Source organism: Hippocampus comes, unplaced genomic scaffold, assembly GCF_001891065.2.
Source record: "Hippocampus comes isolate QL1 unplaced genomic scaffold, H_comes_QL1_v1.1 scaffold164, whole genome shotgun sequence".
Taxonomy (NCBI): Eukaryota; Metazoa; Chordata; class Actinopteri; order Syngnathiformes; family Syngnathidae; genus Hippocampus; species Hippocampus comes.
Window position 1 is genome coordinate 68,978 of NW_017805005.1, and position 18,934 is coordinate 87,911.

The 18,934-nt window shown below is 42.7% G+C and overlaps 2 protein-coding genes across 2 annotated transcripts; one reads left to right on the top strand and one right to left on the bottom strand.

Moving 5' to 3' along the window:
* Nucleotides 1–8,534: 8,534 nt before the first annotated feature.
* stx7l (syntaxin 7-like) lies at nt 8,535–13,208 on the bottom strand. The gene is made up of 10 exons (XM_019859594.1): nt 13,109–13,208; nt 12,646–12,739; nt 12,433–12,502; nt 12,265–12,355; nt 12,067–12,204; nt 11,717–11,763; nt 11,300–11,390; nt 11,129–11,201; nt 10,025–10,107; nt 8,535–9,834 (listed from the first exon to the last, which is right to left on the bottom strand). The coding sequence occupies exons 2-10, from the start codon at nt 12,728–12,730 to the stop codon at nt 9,739–9,741; spliced, it is 774 nt and encodes a 257-aa protein (XP_019715153.1). The 5' UTR covers nt 12,731–12,739; nt 13,109–13,208; the 3' UTR covers nt 8,535–9,738.
* A 1,997-nt stretch (nt 13,209–15,205) lies between these two features.
* Nucleotides 15,206–18,433, top strand: LOC109509386 (protein LEG1 homolog). The gene is made up of 8 exons (XM_019859244.1): nt 15,206–15,563; nt 16,082–16,168; nt 16,244–16,317; nt 16,840–16,944; nt 17,064–17,182; nt 17,445–17,586; nt 17,692–17,788; nt 18,220–18,433. The coding sequence occupies exons 1-8, from the start codon at nt 15,272–15,274 to the stop codon at nt 18,369–18,371; spliced, it is 1,068 nt and encodes a 355-aa protein (XP_019714803.1). The 5' UTR covers nt 15,206–15,271; the 3' UTR covers nt 18,372–18,433.
* Nucleotides 18,434–18,934: the final 501 nt, after the last annotated feature.

Sequence of the window (18,934 nt, forward strand, 5' to 3'; positions counted from 1 at the left end):
TGCCGTGTGTCAGTGTCCATACAAACAAGCTGCAAGTGGGCCCGAGAGGTACATAAGCTAAAAGTCGACGGGGCGCTCTTGCATGCGCCACTTTAAAAGCTTGTCAACTTTGGCCCTCGCCCTCCAAATGAGCAAACGCTCAATGAGCCGCACTGTTTCAGCGCTGGGGACGCAAACACAGATGCGCGCCTTAAAACGCGCTCGTAAGCGAAGGACCGGGCTGAGAAATTTGAAAGAAAACAAACAGGATTCCTGAGCGCTGCGCTGTGGCGTGAGGCCGCTGGACGCCGACACAAAGAGGGGCCTGTTTGGCGTGGAGTTCCGCCGTTCCAGCGAACAGAACAGGGGCTCTGCCACTCTGTTGACCTAAGCTACTTTAGAATGTTTGTGCAATAGCTTTCTTGACCGCTTGATTAAAAATATCGTTTGATGCCCCGTGCCCTTAGCGAGGGGCAGTTCAGACCGGTCTGAGCGAGAGCCACATGAACAACATGGCCTCTCATCAACGTGGAAAAGGGAGCCACAGTCAAACGATTGAGGGCTGATGTCCCGCTTTCACTTTTTTAATTATATAATCGAAGCTGCGAAATGTCACACCGCTCAATGTGCCAACAGTATTCCAGCATGTCATCAGCGGATGGAAACACCGGTCAGTCAATGCAACATTTGCTCCAGACAAAAACATCTCAACTCTTGTGGATGGATCGCCTGAAGACATGTTCATGTTTCCCAATTTCCATATTCTGGCGACCAAACATTTCCTCTTCCATTACTGTGATGTGAACTGTCTGTCAGCATAACCGAAAACCATCACGGTGTCCAAGAGAATTACACTGATTTTTTTCAATCTGCATTGCGTAATGCCCGGTTTTCCACCAAGCGGCACAAACGTTCCCCTGACATGTTCGCGAAACCACCTGTTTCGCTGATTTTTTGGGGGGAATCGACTAATATAAAAGTACTGCTCTGGCTCCATCTGGTGGCATCTTGGCACCGAGGAACTATGTAGAGGTAACGGGAGGAGCTCCACTTAGGCCTGTCAAACAGAAAAGTGGTGCTATGCTGTTCTATGGCATCGATAGGCAATAGGGGTGGAAGTTCGATCCCACTTCTTTCCAGACCAATATCAGTAAGCGTATTCACTCATTGATAATACCGAGAGCCAAAACTTCTAGTACTTCAACGCAATGAATGAGTCCAAAAATATGAACAGACCTTTCTTTCTGACTAGATAGTAAACTGCCACAGTATAGCATCAACTACGGCCGAAGAAGTACTTTCTGTTTTCGGCAGCCTCCATGAGTACCAGAAAACTTAAATTAAGACCATATTGTCCTGATTCGATACCTGTTATCGGTACTCGCACATCCCTAGCAGACAATTTGAAATCTTTTAAAAGCGTTCTTCAGTGTTTCCACAGTAAGGCCCGCAACACACAAGTGTCCAAACGACGTCCAAACGGTACCTTTGCACTTTTCAGCACGTTTTTGTGGGACCACAAGATATGGTTTGCTCTGTCAGGTACCGTTTCCAACATGCAGTACACCAGCCAATAAATTAACTTTACTACTTCATCGTCTGTAATGCAGGGTGTACCATTTTTCCCAGTGCAGACAAAAAACAGATGTTGGCGGGTGTTTGTGGCTTTTTTTTTTTTTTTCCGGCGGGAAAGAAGGCTATTTGTTTGGTTTCTTGACTGAGTCAAACGGAAGGTAGAATCAGACATAAAATAACATTTAAACCAGTCCATTCACATTCGCGCGAGGCGCTGCATACCTCGGCCAAGGCCAATGTGAGCGAAAAAACAAACTTTAAAAAGCTCGTCTCGCGCAGTGCTGAAGGAGCAAAACATCAAAATGGAGATAAGACAACGTTCAAGCCAACGTATTAACCTAAAAGAGGGTTTGGGGTTGTTTTTTTTTTTTTGTTAAAGCCAGTCAGGAATGTGTGAAAGTTTGTGTTGCTAAACGAAAGGCATGTGAGTCTGGTAAATAGGATCGGGATATATTAAGGCCACCGTAAAAAGAGGAGTCCATATTAAGAGCTTTGTTTGATCTGGTGAAATGATTTATAACTGAGGGTCAAACTGAACAGGTCACAGTACAAAATGTGGAGGAAAAAAAAAAACGCAAATGGCCTGGGACCAGTTCCTGCTTAAACTGAGGAGACTATTTTTTTTTTTTTAATTTTACTGGAAAACACAAAATACTAACACTCACTAATCCTTACCAAAAGTTATGTTTGCACAAATACTGTGCATTCATCAAGTCTAACCAGAGGTAATGTTTAAGCAAATAGATAAACCCGACGTCTTTTGGTAATTATTAGTTTGGGGGAAAAAAATAAATACTCCTGTACTTATTTGTTAAATGATGACTGTAAGTGCATTATTTTTTTCAAAATACATATTTAAGTAAAAATATAGATGAATATTTTTTTGTTATTTAATATGGAGTAAGGTTTTGAACTTTTTTTTTTTTTTATATAAACTGAAGGGCTCCCATTGGTGACAGGTAACTGGATTCAATGTATCGTTTTTGGGTTTTTTTTGTTTTCTTTTGTTTTCTTTTTTTGTGTGGAATCGGGCGGGCAAAGTAACACAACCCCACTCATTGCTGGTGCGAGCAGTCAGTAAGGCTAATAACTTTTACCATTGAAAAAGCCACCTCCTTTGATAGCAACCACTCTTAAGAGACTCAAGTCAACATAAATACATTCCTATAACGCTACCTTGAAGTGAACGTTTTCTACCAGCTATGTGAACTAGCATATCTAAAACCGGTTAACGAAATACTTTAGACTCACTCCCAGGCAGATGTCCAACGAACTAGCATGGCCAACGTCAGTTCATTTCCACTCTGACATCACTTCACAAAGCGGGTAAGAGCTGAAAAGCAGCTACGTACTCAATTTCTGAGAAAGAAGTACTTTTACGGTTGGACTACACTTTGATGTTATTTTGAAAAATTCCACTGCTTATTTTTCCGTTTCCTAATGTACCTGCGGCCCTTCCGCATCCTGACAGCACACTCTTGCCTGAGAAAGGGAGGGGGGGAAAATGTCATCTGAGCTTCCAGCTGGTGTGACGAACATCTCACACCGCTGCGAGTAAACGCTGCTTCCTCACCCTGCCTTCCAGCGTCCTGTTTGCCCAGCGGATCTTCGCCAACCTCTGGCCCTCCCCTCTTAGCCTCTGACCCAGACGGGCCGGCCCGTGCATTCCAGGGCGCTCTTTCGCCAGTACGTCCTGTTAGCTTTGTCCACTTCGGACGTCAAACTGCCTTCAATGAATGCAAATAATCCACCCTTGGACTCAAGAGGCCGCCAGCTGTAAATGAGCCCTTTGCGATGATAGGAAAGTGCTACACGTCATTGCGAGGACAAAAAACAAGATGGTTGTATTTTGCTGTGTTATAACTTTTCTTCGGATCAAGGCGGCGTAGATGTTAGCAAGCCACTTTGCGTTCATTGAGCTTGAATCCAAACTATTCAGACAGCCGCAGGCGTAATGTCAAAGTCTTCGCCGTTTAAGTCTTGAGAACTACTGTGCTGTGTTTTTAAATGTACGCTAAGTGTGGTAAGTTTTTTTTTCTCTTGCTCAAACCATCCACCCATTGAGGAGAATGTTTGGAGTCTCTCAGTTTTTTCCCCCCCTCCTCTTCCCAACTGTTTTCCTTTCACATCTAAGATATCGGAGCGCTTAACAGCGACCCGGCAGGCTTCCCGTTCTGTCTCCCCCATGTTGGTTATTGCTGTCTTGTCTATGTTCCTCTCAACGGGGGCGTCACTGGGAAGTAAATTGCTTGTGTCTTCCTTGCATAAATGGCAAATAAATGTGATTCTGACTCTGGCGCGGCCTTAAGAATTTGGAACCAATTCCATTCGTGCCGCTGAACGTTCGCTGATTGTACACCGACAGTTGTCAGGAAAACTTCAAGAGGGCTCATTCATTCTCTGTGCTCCAATGCTGTCTGTGTGTGAGGCCTGCCTCTCACAACACAGCAGCCAGGAAGTTGATTGACAGGAGCAGGAACGAAGCGAAGAGACTGAATGTTGATGATGTATGTAAACAAACACGCATGTAAATGACAATTTATCGAGTCCGAAAGAAAAAAAAATCAGTTGATATGGCAATTATCGTGTTTATCAAAATATAACTCGACGTAATAATTATGGTGACAGGCCGAGAGAAGCCCAACACAATAGCAAGAGCTGAAATTTGGTGTGTGTGTGTGTGTGTGTGTGTGTGTGTGTGTGTGTGTGTGTGTGTGTGTGTGCGCGCACGTACCTGTATGTGTGGTCTGACCGCATCCTTTTTCTTTGTTTTTTTTTCCCTGCGCAGGAACAACACGGCCACCTTGGAGTCATCGCCATCGTTCTTTCCCACCAACGGCGAGGGTTGGTCGCAAAGGTTACGACATGCGTGGCATCACGTGAGGTCACGTTGGTCTCCCCGCAATTCTCCTCCATGGTTACGACATTCTCTGCAAACATACGAGGGCCGTTTTAACCCAGACGACATTTAAACTTCAAAACGGTTTGTTTGAAGACGACTTTCACCTTTTGGCGCCCCATAAAAAACGCTGGCCTAGCAGTACCAAAGAACATGTGTGGTCTCATAGTTGTTAATGCAAAATCAAGGACAATAGGTTGGGGCGCAAAGGTGAGCAGGAAGTGAGGGGACTGGAGGAGATTACAGGGGCGAAGGTAGATTATCGAACCAGAACAAAGGCGCTCTGTTTTCCAGCCTGGAGGAGCCTCTGGGATGTTTTGGAAGGTCAGGGTGTATGTTGTAGATTGTGGCATTAAGGTTTAGGTGTCAGGGTTTGTGTGAATGACAGAGTGCAGGATTACAGGTGGTGGTATAAACTACAAGGTGAACATTGATTTGGGCCTATAAGTGTTAAAATACTGCAACTCATTCGATGCCAGCCCAGTAAATATGAATCTTTGACGCCTTAAGCCGTCAATGGCAGTGAAAGAGTCAAAAGTTAGCAGTTGGGGTCCAAAGCTACAGGATAGCCCTAACATTTACCCAAATGGAGAATTTGGGATCGGATTTGAATCAATCAAATAAGCTAACAACTACTCCCAGTACAGTTGAACTTCAATGATGTGTACAGTGGCGCTGCAGGTTTACTGCCAGTTTCCCGGAATTTGCTGCATATATTCTTTGAAAAAAAGATTAATGAATAAATAAAATGAAGAACACAACCATGTACACATGCATCGTCCATCCTTTGATCCTCTCGAAACGGACTGATGTTCTGTGTCATAAGCAAGTACACACAGGTGTATTTTGGCGCAAAGGTGTCACTTTGAAGTGGCCTGAACATTCCGTCACACACATCGCTACCTAGTGGGCTACTTCCTATTGAAGAAAACATCAATATTTGCCCAAATAGGATGAGCAGAAGCCTCTGAAGCGCAAAGGGAGAAGCCACAAAGCTTCTGCCGTCCAGTGCGAGCCATCAATGACCAACTTTGTGTACACGCCGCCACTGCCAGCTGTAGCTCATCATTATTTATGAGCAAATATTTCTTCTGGGGGGGGGGGGAAAAATGAGTGCACGACAGTGAAAATATTTTTTAAGTCAAAGTTGGCATTCCTGGACTGCCGCGAGGAATTCCGAGGATGCAGGTACAACAACATTCAAAGTAATACAACCCTGATTCATTGGAAGAATGAGAGAGAGAAAATGCACCTAACAGAATACCCTCGTAAGCTTTTTTGAGGAAGGAAAAGTGGTAATCTTGTGAGACTTAAGTCTTAGCCTAATGCTAACGCATAATGGGGGAATGCCTTAGGAGAGCTCAAGCAACTAGCATCGATATTGCGGTATTTATAAAGCTATAAATAACTTAATTGGTCGCAAATGGCGGCAACACACACAAAGAGACGACATAAAAATACTCAGAAACTTCCTGCGCGAAAAAAAAAACGCCAACTAATCTTATTCCAGCTTTGTTGCAAAGGTGTTCCATGTTTCGTCATCAACCCTACTCGCATTCTGTCCGTATACATCTTACTGCCTCCTGGTGGCAAAGTCACACATCAGGTACACAATGAGAATAAAGTTGTGAGCCAGTGTGTGATGTCAAAGGATTAAAGTCTGGAGGAAAATTTGTTTTTACGCGCAATTAAATACAATACAATGGGAATAAAGCTAAAGTTTTCGAGCAAAAATGCATATCAAGAGTATAAAGCTGCATTTTTCAAGTAAAAATGCATAATATTGATAATTCTTTGCTCAGAGTTGGAATAAAGTAGTACACGTCATCATAAATGAGTATAACAATGGCTTGTCAATTATTTCACTGTCCTCTACAATTATTATGAATCAAATGGGGGTGGGGGACGCGGGGGGGACTAAAAATTAAAGGCACGGCCTTCACTTGACGTAGGGAAAGAATTGCAGCAAAGCCTTTCAGAGTAGCATGTAAACCACTGCCCCCTGCTGGAAAGAATACTCACCTCCAGGTTTTTGCACATCCTCTGAACCCAAAGTTACTCAGGTGTAACCATCACATTTGGCATAGGGTACATAAAACTTCACTCATATTGAAGGAAAACAAGAACACAGAAGAGGTGTATTTACGAGACAAAACTGTCAAAAAGTGGTCACCTCAACTACTGAAATGACCTCAGCCGTGCAAAGTTTAACTTGCATTAATCATGGAAATAAATAGCAATCCTTCCCCTTTTCGCACTTACACGGAGCAAAAGGCAGCTCGTCCTCAGCGTGGCAACAAAGTCAACGGGTGGAGTCACAGACATCATCATGTGAATGATTCATCAAGTACCAACAAACAGCCCTTCATATGCTCCACCACTTTCATTCTGTAACGAGCACTCATTGATGTAGAGTTGACAACTTTGGCCTTGATTTAAAAAAAAAATTTTTAGGGGTGCACTAACTTTGAAAGGGAGGTTTCGGAAAGCGGGACGTCATCCAAATGTTACAGTGTGTCTTTCAAAAAAATCCGGAACCGACATGTAATGTCCAAGTGGAACTATGTCGTTTTGAGTAACTAACACACTGAACTGCTAAATGAGCATGAAACTAAGTGAACCACTGTCATATGAAAACTAAAATAAAGTCAAACTACTCACCCTTTTGAAGCCGCCTCATGATGGAAAGCGGAGCACCATGGTCACAGTGGCATTTTATGGGTCTTGCTGGAATTATTACATTGCATGGCTGTCCGGGGGGGAAAATGAAGAAAAAAAATGATATAAATTCATTAAAAATACAACGCATCTTACAAAAAAAAAATCATTTAAAAAATATTGCCAGGACGATTTTTTTCGGCCGATGCCGATTTATTCAACAAAATACAGATAACCGATGAATAATTAGAATATGTTTAATTATTATAATTGGTATGTTATCACTTAAAAGATATGATTTCTTTAACTTCACAACAGAGAGAAATATTGACAAATGTACTTTTTTTTTTTTTTTTAGAGAAATATTGACAAATGTACTTTTATTTTTTGCATTTTTGGAGGGTAAGGGATGTTTGAATGTCAATAGCGTGTTATGCAGTAAAAAAAAAAAGGGGCAAAAACTGGTCAATTTTCATCAACTTTAAAAGAGCTAATATCAGCCGATAAAATCAGCTGGCCGATTGATAGGCTCCGCCTCCCTATCTAGAATTTGAATGGAGATGTCGGCAAAGGAATGTCCCTTCTTTCATAGCCAACAAACTGAAGAAGCTGCTCACTGATGTTGCGCCATTCACCTGCTTGGTTTCTCCAGTGTAGAAGAAAACGCCTTTATGACTCAAGGCGAAAAGTCTTTTGCAAGTCACGACTTGTTTACAGCACCTTTAATTAATTTAATTCGTTAAGCCTCAGTAGTCAGAAAAACACGCTGGGCTCTTTGCAGCAACTTGCTACATTCCAATAGAATCACCTGTCGGACTTCCGAGCGGTCCAGATGATGTATTCGCACCTCCGCGTCCAAAGCCTCTTCCGTAGCTCTCGCCCCTGCCAAGGTAACATTTTCCTCGTGCGTGTCAGCAATCTGTCATTTCCACCTCGCCGCTGGCCAAGTCCACAATGACTCACGCCGCATTCACGGGAGCCAGGATCTCATCCCCCAAGAGGGCAGCCCATTTCCAGCGCCATGGTTTGACCCACGGTCTTGGTTTTGAACACTAAGTGGTTGTTTCAATTTGACCCAAAATACCTAGCCTCCATATATTCCGTCATAATCAAAATCATTGCAGTTTAAGTAACATGACATGACTATTTATATGCATTTAACATACTCTAGTTACTTCATCATCCAAGTTACCGACCATTGCCTGGTAAACTCATGCCGAGCCAAAACGGTGTTCCACAAGGCTTCGTTAGTAGCCCTCATCTGTAGTTCTCTGTATGGTTTTCAATCTTTTTGTATTGTTCAAATATTTGATGAGAAGTGTTCTATAGGAAAGTAAGCGACTCTAGGCCATCCTTCCTGCTCCCACAGCAGCGCTTTCATAAAAACCTTCATTTGCACACCACTTGAAAAACCACTCGCATCTCTATGATAAGGTATATTTATTAAAATGAGTGTATGGGAGGCAGCACAGTGCTCAGTTACAAAAGGCAGCAAAATAAAAGGCCCAAACAAAAAACACATTTTGATCTATTCTGTTTGTTTTGTTTTCTCATCATACTTTGATGACTGCATTGTCAAAGTCAAGTCAAATTTATATATATTAACTATCTGCTTTTAGCTTCCTTCATATCAAGAAAAAAAACTTCATTTCATGTAAAGTGTCTAACTCAACAATATAATATGCAAAAACATTTTGAAAATAAGGCTTTTTAACTTAAAAGCACAAACTGTTTTTGTTTTTTTTTTAAACAGGCTTACATTAGAACAGTGCTTTGGAATCAGCCAAGTTTGGCCAAATCGTGGTATAATTGCACCAACTGTGAGGATTGTGCAACGTGTAAAACAGTTGGCCACAACATTAGGCACACCTGTAAAATCTCAAGTGAGATCGAATCACAGTGCTTCATCAAAGAATTTGTTTTAACACGTGTAACAATGCTCTGTTTTGATTTGACATCGTCAGTGAGGTCATCGTTTCAAAATATGTGCATTATTGCGGTTCTAAATTGCATCCTACAGAGCTGTTACCCATATTTTGGTTATCATTACAATTATTTTTGTGGGGGTTACAGAACCCCCAATCATGCCATTAACTATATGTGATTAGTATATGCTTGAAAAGGTCAATAATGTCAGTAGTTCAATTCAGAAAGTAAAACTTACATATTGAAAACATTAAACTAATTGAAAAATCAATTGGCAGAAGGCCAATTCTACCTAATTTTTTTTAAATGTGTAAATGGTAATCATTTATGGTCATCTCATTCCTTCAGATGGTGAATTTGGGGTTTTCGGGAGCTGTAAGCTAATAATCATAAGAATCATAAATAATCATATCATAAGAAGCTTGCTGTGTTTGGCATTGTTCATTACCGCCACCTACAGGATTGCAGTGGAAACACCATTGCCATGTTGATGTTCGTTTCGCCTTGGCGGAGGTCTGCGCTGCACCCGGGGTGCCATTCCAGGTCAGCACTTTGGACAGAAACGTTTGCTACAGGTCTTATCGTATTGACTCTCACTAGTTGGCGTGTGCGTACCCAATGAAGTGGCCGTCGAGCTTTTAACATTTCTTGGCAGTAGGAGACGACGTGAGGACCCCCGAGGGGTGCAAAGGAGGAGGCCCTCACTGCTTAGCGACGCCCCAGATGATGAGTCCCACAACGATGGCGACGATGGCCAATAGTAAAATCAGGATGCAGATCTTCTTCCGAGAGCGCCGCTTGAAAGACGAATAACGTTATCACAATAAGGTCGTGAGTGAACTTTCTCTCATGTATCGCTTGTTCTTGATAGGGAGGTCACAAGGTCATTGGCTGTGTTTAGATTTCCCCACAGGTCAAAATTGGGCAATGCCTTTTTTTTTTCTTGGAATAACTCTCTCCTTATGGCCCATTGCTTATCTCTTTTACCTGATAGTCGGCAGCACGCGCCAGCTGCTGCGTGGCACTCTGGACGTTCACATCTGCACTCTCCACATTGGCCTCGATAGTATCTGCGGAGCAATGACGAAAGGATGAGAAAAGGAGGAGCCGACAATTTTAAATAGGATCTATTTCATGTATTCATCTGGAGGGGATGCAGAACGGAGATGTTCTCGAGGTGCTCCAGCTCCCCCACCGCATAAAAAGCATGCCTGTGAAGCGCATTAAATGACTCTGACTTGCCGTACAGGAGTGAATGGGAGTGTGTGGTTGTTTATTTGTGCCCTGCAATTGGCTGCTGAGCGGCCCAGAGTGTAACTGGCCTTTCACCTAAAGTTAGTTGGCACAAACAAACCCCAATGGAAAAAAAAATAGCTGGATGGATTTTCTTTCGGTTTCTGATTGGCTAAAATAGCCTAGCAGGGGTTACAGCAATACCCTTTGGCATGTATTTGAAAGTCAGTCAGATGTTGATAATGTAATCATTTTATATACAAAATTAGTAACACCAAAGATTAAGGAAAGACGGTTACTAAAAAAACATACGAAAAATTGATCAGCAGTTCTAAAGGTTGAAGCTGCACGGTGGTCCACTGGTTAGCACGTCCGCCTCACAGTGCAGAGGTGCAGGGTTTGACTCTGGCCTTCTTGTGTGGAGTTTGCATGTTCTCCCCGTGCCTCTGTGGGTTTTCTCCGGGTATTATGGTTTCCTCCCACATTCCAAACACATGCTTGGCAGGTTAATGGAACACTCTAAATTGTCCCTAGGTGTGATTGTGAGCGCGAATGGTTGTTTGTCTATGTGTGCCCTGTGATTAGCTGACAACCAGTTCAGGGTGTACCCCACCTACTGCCCGATCTCGGCTGGGATAGGCTCCAGCATGCCCCGTGACCCTTGTGAGGATGAAGCGGATCAGAAAATGGATGGATAGATGGATGGATGTAGGTCAAACAACCAGTCCCCCTCCTCGTGCTCCCAAGAACAATTGATATTTCAGTGTACAATATTAAACAATATTTCGTTTTTGTCAATGAATTTTAACCATTGCACATTTTCAAATGTGAGCAGCATGCTTAAGAGAGAAAGCTTACCTATCATGTCGCCTTGATCGTGCACCATCATCCCAAGGTCCTTGAAGATGTCGTTGATGTCTGTGATGTCCGACTGCAAAAGAAGAAATTGACCAAGTTTAATGTGCATTGTTGAGAATGATACCATTTAAACCGTTTTTTTTGTTTTTTTTTTTTTGACGCCCTGCATACCTCCAGCTGCCTGATGGCCGTCTCTCTCTCCTGAATCAACCGGAGATCATCCTCGCTGACGGCCTCATCCTGATCCTGCACCTGCATGTCACTGCGGCGACAAATTCTGCTCAAGTCCAGACCACCGCTGGATACAGTGCACTTCATCGACTCACACATCCCGATATAGTACACCTCCATTTTGATTAACATTCAAGTATTACTCAGTGAATTAAAAAAAAAAATACAAGAATAAAATACAACAAAAAAAAAACATGTTGGCCAAACAATGACATTTCAAAGTAGAACTGACCTGTTTCTTACTAAGTTTTGAAAACAGTCTTTTTTTTCATCCTTACTGCAAATGTGACTAAGTAGTCAGGTTGACTAAAAGATAAGAGAATATAAAACTTAGGTGGAAGTAACAAACAAAAGTACCTTGGGAAAGGGGTGACACTTCCATAATGAGCCTCAGGCTGGCCTCCCTAAGGGAAAAGGTGAACATCACAATTTCAAAAAACATGAGTACTTCTGAAAGTATTTTGCTTTTCCTTTAACTTTTTTTATTTCTTTTTTTTTGGTAACCCCACTGCAGGACAGTACCAGTGACGGATGCTAGAGTCGGAAAACTGCTATAGCCAGCGAATGGACGGGGGCTTTTCCTCACCAGAAAAGAGGCACATTTGTGTATTTTCTTTTTTTGAGGGGGGTGTGGGGGGGGTGGGGGGACATTTTCTAAATTCCAACCACATTGGTGTTATTTGACAACACTGGCCAAAGCTACTTACCGACACTCTGGAGCTGGCTCTGACGCGGGCCACAAACTCTCGTTCTTTGTCGGCCGCCTCCCGCTGCGTCCTCTGGAAGGTGTTCAACGCCGCCGAGAAGTCGTTGAGCAATCGCTCTTTTTGGATCTTTCTTTGCCGCTGAAAGATAAAACTGTGTCAGCCGAAGTATTTATTCTCCGAAAATAAGACAGACAGTACCTGGTCTGCGCCCACAGGAAGTGCGCTGAACACCTTGATGAGCCGGCCGGTCTCCTTGGCAAGCTGGTTACCTTGTTGCTGATTCTGCTGCCTGGCGACCAAAGACACAGTTATGGTTTTCATCCCGAACGCTTGACCGCGCCAAAAATGAGCTTAGAATAAACTCACAGCGTCTGTTGCAGCTGGTCACTGTACTGATCTGTTCCAAGCAGCGTCAGCACCCTCTGTAGCTCGGAGGCTGCACATTTGTAGAGTTCACAAAATTATCAGGAATCCAATTTGATGTGGGTTTAATACACGTTTACTGTCAGACGATGGAATTCAACTCAATATGTGCTTGACTAGGACAAAGTAGCATAGCGCAGTGTGTGTATGTCTTACTCAGCAGGGTGAGCCGCTGGATGTTGGAGCTAATGTTCTGAACCAAAGCATTGGGTTCCTCTGGAAAGCCAGCTTGGTAGGCCATGATGGAAAACTGGAAGGAGAGACAGTCGAAAAAGACACGTTTTAATATTTCTTGAACTTGTTCATTCAAACTTGGCCTTCAGTTTCAGTTCTCTGAACGAGATTCTGGACTGTTAGTGCCTTCGCAGAAGCCGCAAATTAGTTCAACAACAAAGGGCGTTCCATAGATGACTTAGTTGTGTCGACGTGCTTCTACGCCAGTGTATGCCAAAAAGCGAAAATGATTAACGCTCACGTCAACTTATTTTAAGGCATACATAAAGCGTCTAACACCCTCCCCAACGATTTTGAGCCGAATCTCTAATTCAGTGTTGCATTGAATGGCGTGTTTAGTTAGGATAACGTGCGAAAGAGTCGTCAGAGGTTTGATTTATTTTACCTAAGCAGCAGCGGCGCGGAGAGTCGCGCAAGTTACTTCCTGGTGTCCACCCGCCTTGACACGTGACGTAATAGCCCCGTGTTAAATCACGAGTCATTCCAAAAAAAGGCTTAAAATAAACTTTTCATTTTATGTATTTTAAACGCACGAAATAAAAGATAAATACATCGACAAAAATGGTAACTATTATGCTGTTGTAATAAGTTTGGGTAGCTGGATACTTCCTGGTGTCGTCACGTGACCGCACTGTTTTGAATCATCATACGATGAAAAAAATGCTTTTTCAACCACTGAATTTAAATGGAAAGACAACAAGTTTGTACATCAAAAAAACATTTCCCGTTTATAATGTTAATAAGCAATAGGCGCTAGGATAAAAAAAAGAATTTAAATTGTAAATACTGCGATGTAAATGCCTTGGCACGCTTCACAATCAATCGGGAAATAAAGGGCAAAATAAATTGCTGAAAAAAAACAGGGATGTAAGTTGAGGGGTTTGTTGTTTTCAGTGGATACGAGCTCTACTTTACGAACGGCAAAAGGAGAAATGGAATCCTTTGAATGCAGTTTAATTGAAAGGGAAAAGAAAGACGCCTGCACGACAGCACGTTCGAGAGCACACCTTCTTCCGGGTACTAAAACACTTCCTGCTTCCTTCAGCCAATCAGATGCTCTCAACATAAACATGTTGAAGAAATTATTAAACATAATATAATTTAGGTAACTTTAACATCAAAGACAATACTGTAATGTTCAAACATAAAATGATAATAATTAACAATTTAACAAAAGCTTACAGGGGTGGCGCTACACCGAGGCTAAATTAAGCGCCAACAGCTTTTATTTGATATTTTAAAATATATTTATATGGGTCATGACGTTCCACCCATCAAATTTTAAATAGTCCACGCACAAAATACTAAAACAACCAGTTTCTGAGCACTGGATGAGGAAAAAAAATCCAAAAGCCATCCATGGAAAAAATCAAATGAACTAACACATTCGAAAATGTTGGTTACATAATAAGCACGAATTGACATTCAAGGATTTGACATGTGAAAGTGAAAATAGTTTTAGTTGTAAATGAGTATTTGGCTCGTCTTAATATTGTTGAAATGTACCCATTAAGTCGTCCTGTAGCATTTATCGTTTGGATATTCAGAAAAAAAAAAAGTTTTAACAAAGCTAAAAAATGTAGGTAGTTTAAATGGAGATGAACTCAAACAAAAAGTTTGAACACACGCTGAAGGAGTTTCGGTGCTGAAACGACAACTGTCATTCTCAAAACAAGTTCATGTAATCACGCTTTGTTTGACTGTCAGACTTTGACTGACCTATAAGTTCAACCCAAAAGGTATCTGTCTATAAGTGTTCTTTTTGGACGCACATGTAGTCACATGTTAATAGACATGCGCCTTGCACAATACTTTGTTTTAGTAAACCCGTTGCTATCTTAAACTCCTGGAACACAGAGGCCATCAAACATGCTATAGGACGTTGGACTTTAACGATGAAGTTTTTGAAAATGCAACAGATTATCCGGCGAGAAAACACACCAATGCTATTTAGCATTATCATTAAGTTAGCGACGTAAAAGCCCAAGTCATATGGTTGTTTTAAATACTCGTCACTCGTATCTGAGAGCACCGCTGTATATTTGTTACGATACTTAGTTCACATTAAAGGCTTGCTAAATTGATGAAACTATAATATCCAAACTTCCCAACTGGTGTAGAACAGCTACCCTGATCATAATTGTGGTTTAATTCGATGTTGTTTTTTTTTATAGCAATTCAAATGGAAATCCAAAACGGCATACATTATGTTTGTCTAATCGACAGTAGGCTATTGGATTTCTGATTCTAGCCTTGCCAATGCTAGTATAAGCTCTTTGGCAGTGGTTAAAAAAAGAAGTGAATGACTGCAAACAAATGTGATGAAGCCACAGGAATATGAAAGAGTTTATCTGACCGGTTCAGCCTTTTCCTCGATCCGATCGCTTTGTCCAAATAGCACTTATCTCAGCGTCAGGTCCATTGACCCAAGTCACATGGATCGATATCTGCGATAACGGCAGCGAGCCGAGTACAAAAGCTTGCATCACTGGCATCAGTCCAGCGTCTTCAGCTCTCGAGTCCTTCCTTCCTTCCACCTGCTTCAACCATGCGACTTCTCACGGCCTCCTACCTCCTCCTGGCGGCATCCGTCGCCTACTCGGCCGTCATCCTGGACAACGGCGCGCCCATCATGTGGGCCCAGACGGCGGCCCAGGTGAGCGACCTGCCTGTGCAGAACGACATCCTGACCCCTAACCCGTGGAACTTCCTGCACCGCATGAGCTTCTACCGGCTGATGATCGCCGCCACCGATCCATTCATGAGCTCCATGGGCACCGGTGCTACTGAGAGTCCCCTGTGGGGCTTGCCACTGCAGTTCGGGTGGATGCTGACTTCAGGTGGGATGACAAAAATTATCCTCCTTTTGTAGTCCCAAAAAAAACTATGTTGTATCTGCCAGATCCTGGTGACTTATCATTTCTTTAGAACACCATGATCCCGTTCAGGTTGTTCCCAGTCAAGTCCATGTCCAGTCATTTTGATACCGTTTATTGCACCGACTAAAACTTGTCCTACATCTTGGCTGACAACTGATTTACGATTACGTATCCAGTTCTCCCACCTCTGGAGCCGTCTTGTAGATTCGGTTCGGAGAGTAGAAACCAGTGTAGTTAAATGTTAAAACCTTCCATTGATTGATACAATACTGGCTAAGCCTTGTCTTGAATCATTTCCTATAGCTAGACTACCCAAGGTCTAGACCAGGGGTGTCCAAACTCGGTCCTCAAATGGTCAGGGTGGTTTCAGGTGTGATGGAAAACAGGCAGGACATCGGGCCGTGATGACAAAGACAATTTGGAAAAGTAAAGCTAAATATCTGGATTCCACTTACATGACATGCTGCGTCCCCTGCCAGGCCGTCTTGCTGACCCAACCGGCGCCACAACCTGTGGGCATCAGACCGGAGATACCATGTGCATTTCTCCTCAGAGTTGGTGGGGCTGTAAGTATGGACTTGGGTGTACTATTACAAAAAAAGAAAAACAAATTATAATCAATTATGTTCTTGGTCCTCAAGGTGTGAACCACTTTTTGTCCGTTCTGCCCTTCCTGTCCGCCGCCCAGCAGGGATTCTTCGGACAAGAAGTCCAGGTACACGATGGGCTCCACAGAAAGTAGACTCCACAGAAAGTGGACTTAGCAATGATGCTAACTGTGATTATTACTCCATCCCAAAAATACTTTGTTACTGTACATTCAGTAGATTTTGCAATTTCTTTGTTTTTTATCTACATTGGAAAACAATACTATCAAATTCTTTTCAGCTTTCATCTCGGCAAGACAATCTAAAGCATCCACACCAGCATTCTAGCGAAATGGAAGATTCTTTTTTTTTAGAGCCTAGGCATAGCTAGCTAGCTAACTACATGTCATAATTGCGGCGGATATCCGCTGATGCTTATAATTCGAAGGCACTCAAGTTTCTATACCGTGGAGTAGGCGGACTTGTGAAGGAACCCCAAGAGCTTTTCTGGGGTCTGAAACGATGAAAAAGAGTTAAACATTCTAGCGCCACAGCTGAGCTCTCAATCGTACCACGTTTTCAGCAATTATCTTCAAACAAATACAATGTATTTACAAACAACTCTCTTTTTTTTTTTCTATCTTGGTCAGGTCCAGATGCAGGTACCTGAAGGTACGGAGGGCTACTGCACCACCTACGCTGACTGCTCAACTAGCTACGCTGATGTGATGGCTAAATGGGACGCTTTCTTCCAGGTACGAAGCACATGCGTGATTTCAAGCTCGCAGTTGAGGTGTTCCACAAGGCTCCGTTGGTAGCCCACGTCTATAGTTCTCTGTATATCTCACTTGGTGGTCTCTCTGCATATCCAAAGGGCCTCAAGGCCTCCACGGAGTCCATCCTGCCCGAGAACGAGAAGAAAGACTCTATCCTCGGCCTCTACTGGGACGCCCACATGGCTTCGCTTCATGCCGCCGCAGCCTGCAGCACCAAGTAAATCACAATGTCCAATGAGAGCGTACAACAACTGGCTCGATTTTTGTTTTTGTGGGATGCATGAATTGTGAAAAAACGCACGTGTTTTGACGCCCTGTCCAAAAGGCTTATCATTGCCTACAAATGCCACAAGATGGCCCCAAAGCACGCTTCCCATTTAAATAAAGCATTTGGCACCATTTGCGCGTCAGCAAATAATGGAGCACACACTGTAAAGAAATTCCGACTTCAATTTTGTATTTCTTTTCCTGGCATGCAGGCAGAGTCACTACTCCGCCTCAGAGGTGAACTTTGCCTCCAGCTGGATGAACTCGGCCGAATACGTGTCTGCTGCCAATTTCCAGTCCTCCTTAGAGAAGTCCATCATGTTCCTCACGCCTTTGCCGGGACGCGTGCTGCAGGTTAGGGTGGAGCTGGGGTTGAGTTACTCTCTTTTCTACCATTCGTCATGCGATGTAAAACATTAACCATTTTTGTTTTTGTTTTTTTGTTTTGTTTTCGAAAAGGAAGGTGACCAAGCACCCAATATTGCTGACATGACTCAGGAAGAGAACCACACACTGTCCATCTTCTCCTGGATGAAGAGCATGAACACAATGCTGGGTACGGATTTATCAAATGAGTCGCAAATATTTTCAGTGGTGGTTACTGCCCTTCAGTGTGGCTGAGAGTAAATAAATACATATTTTGAAAGGGGCCTTTCCAACTCTGTAATGCCACACCCAGTTGGGGTTTACTGTCAAACTAAACATAAAACAAAGAGAAATAGGTTATTATTATTATTTTTTTTAAATGATTAACTTTTCCTTAAAGTTCACTAGCCCAGTGCTAACACATAATGGGAAAAACGATAGAGAGGGCTAATCAATAGCATCCATGTGGCCGTATTGTACTGCATTAAGTATACAAACGGTGACGCAATGGGCAAAGATAGTTTGAGATAAAAATGTATCATCTCAAGTATATTTTTCACACAAGTGTCTGAGTACTTTTAACCTTTTGGCTAATCCGCAACTGTGCTGCTGCTGTTGCAGGCGGCAGTCTGGTGCGCATGTGGCGCAGCGCCATGTGCTCGGTGACCACCCGAGAGAAGGGCAGAGAAATGCTGGAGCAGCTCCTGCTCAATCCCGGCTTCGCTACCACCACCTTCCTGTCCATCATCACCGGCATGGCCACGAGCTGCTGAGGGGGGGGACGGATACATCATCATCCAACTAAAGACCCAAACTCAATATCAGTGTCTCATTTTTGTTCTTTTTTTACTTCGCAGTGAATGATACAAAATCCATCACCAGCATGGAAATCCTCCATTCTTTTGGGAGACAATAAAAAATGTCATAAGTCAAGTGTGTGTTGTCATTATTAACAACATGGCGTTTGTTTGAATATTGATTAAAAGGTATGTTCCAAATTGTCACATAAAACTGAACAAAAAAAAAAACAAACCTAAAATACCGTATTTTGCGTAGAATAAGACGCTTCGGAGAACAGCCTTCAATGAATGGCCTATTTTAAAACTGTTCATATATAGAGTAAACCGCATTATAAGGCACATCGAGTAGAAGCTACAATAGTGGCCGAGGCTGTGTTATGCATGCACTAGATGGCGCTACACTAAAGGGAATACAATACAATCCAACTTTATTCATTATCGCGCTTTCACAACCGCTGCAGCCGTAACAAAACGCTTGACAGAACATTTAAAATACAACATCCAAGGAATCACAATATTGATTCATATATAAGTCG

Excerpts from the sequence above, each read along its gene's own strand:
- stx7l (XM_019859594.1), bottom strand. The coding sequence starts at position 12,730 with ATGGCCTACCAAGCTGGCTTTCCAGAGGAACCCAATGCTTTGGTTCAG. Across the intron at positions 11,202-11,299 it reads CGGCCATCAGGCAGCTGGAG|TCGGACATCACAGACATCAA; the intron begins GTATGCAGGGCG and ends CTTCTTTTGCAG. Across the intron at positions 9,835-10,024 it reads CGCGTGCTGCCGACTATCAG|CGGCGCTCTCGGAAGAAGAT; the intron begins GTAAAAGAGATA and ends TCGTCTTTCAAG.
- LOC109509386 (XM_019859244.1), top strand. The coding sequence starts at position 15,272 with ATGCGACTTCTCACGGCCTCCTACCTCCTCCTGGCGGCATCCGTCGCC. Across the intron at positions 16,169-16,243 it reads TCCTCAGAGTTGGTGGGGCT|GTGTGAACCACTTTTTGTCC; the intron begins GTAAGTATGGAC and ends TTGGTCCTCAAG. Across the intron at positions 16,945-17,063 it reads AATGGGACGCTTTCTTCCAG|GGCCTCAAGGCCTCCACGGA; the intron begins GTACGAAGCACA and ends GCATATCCAAAG.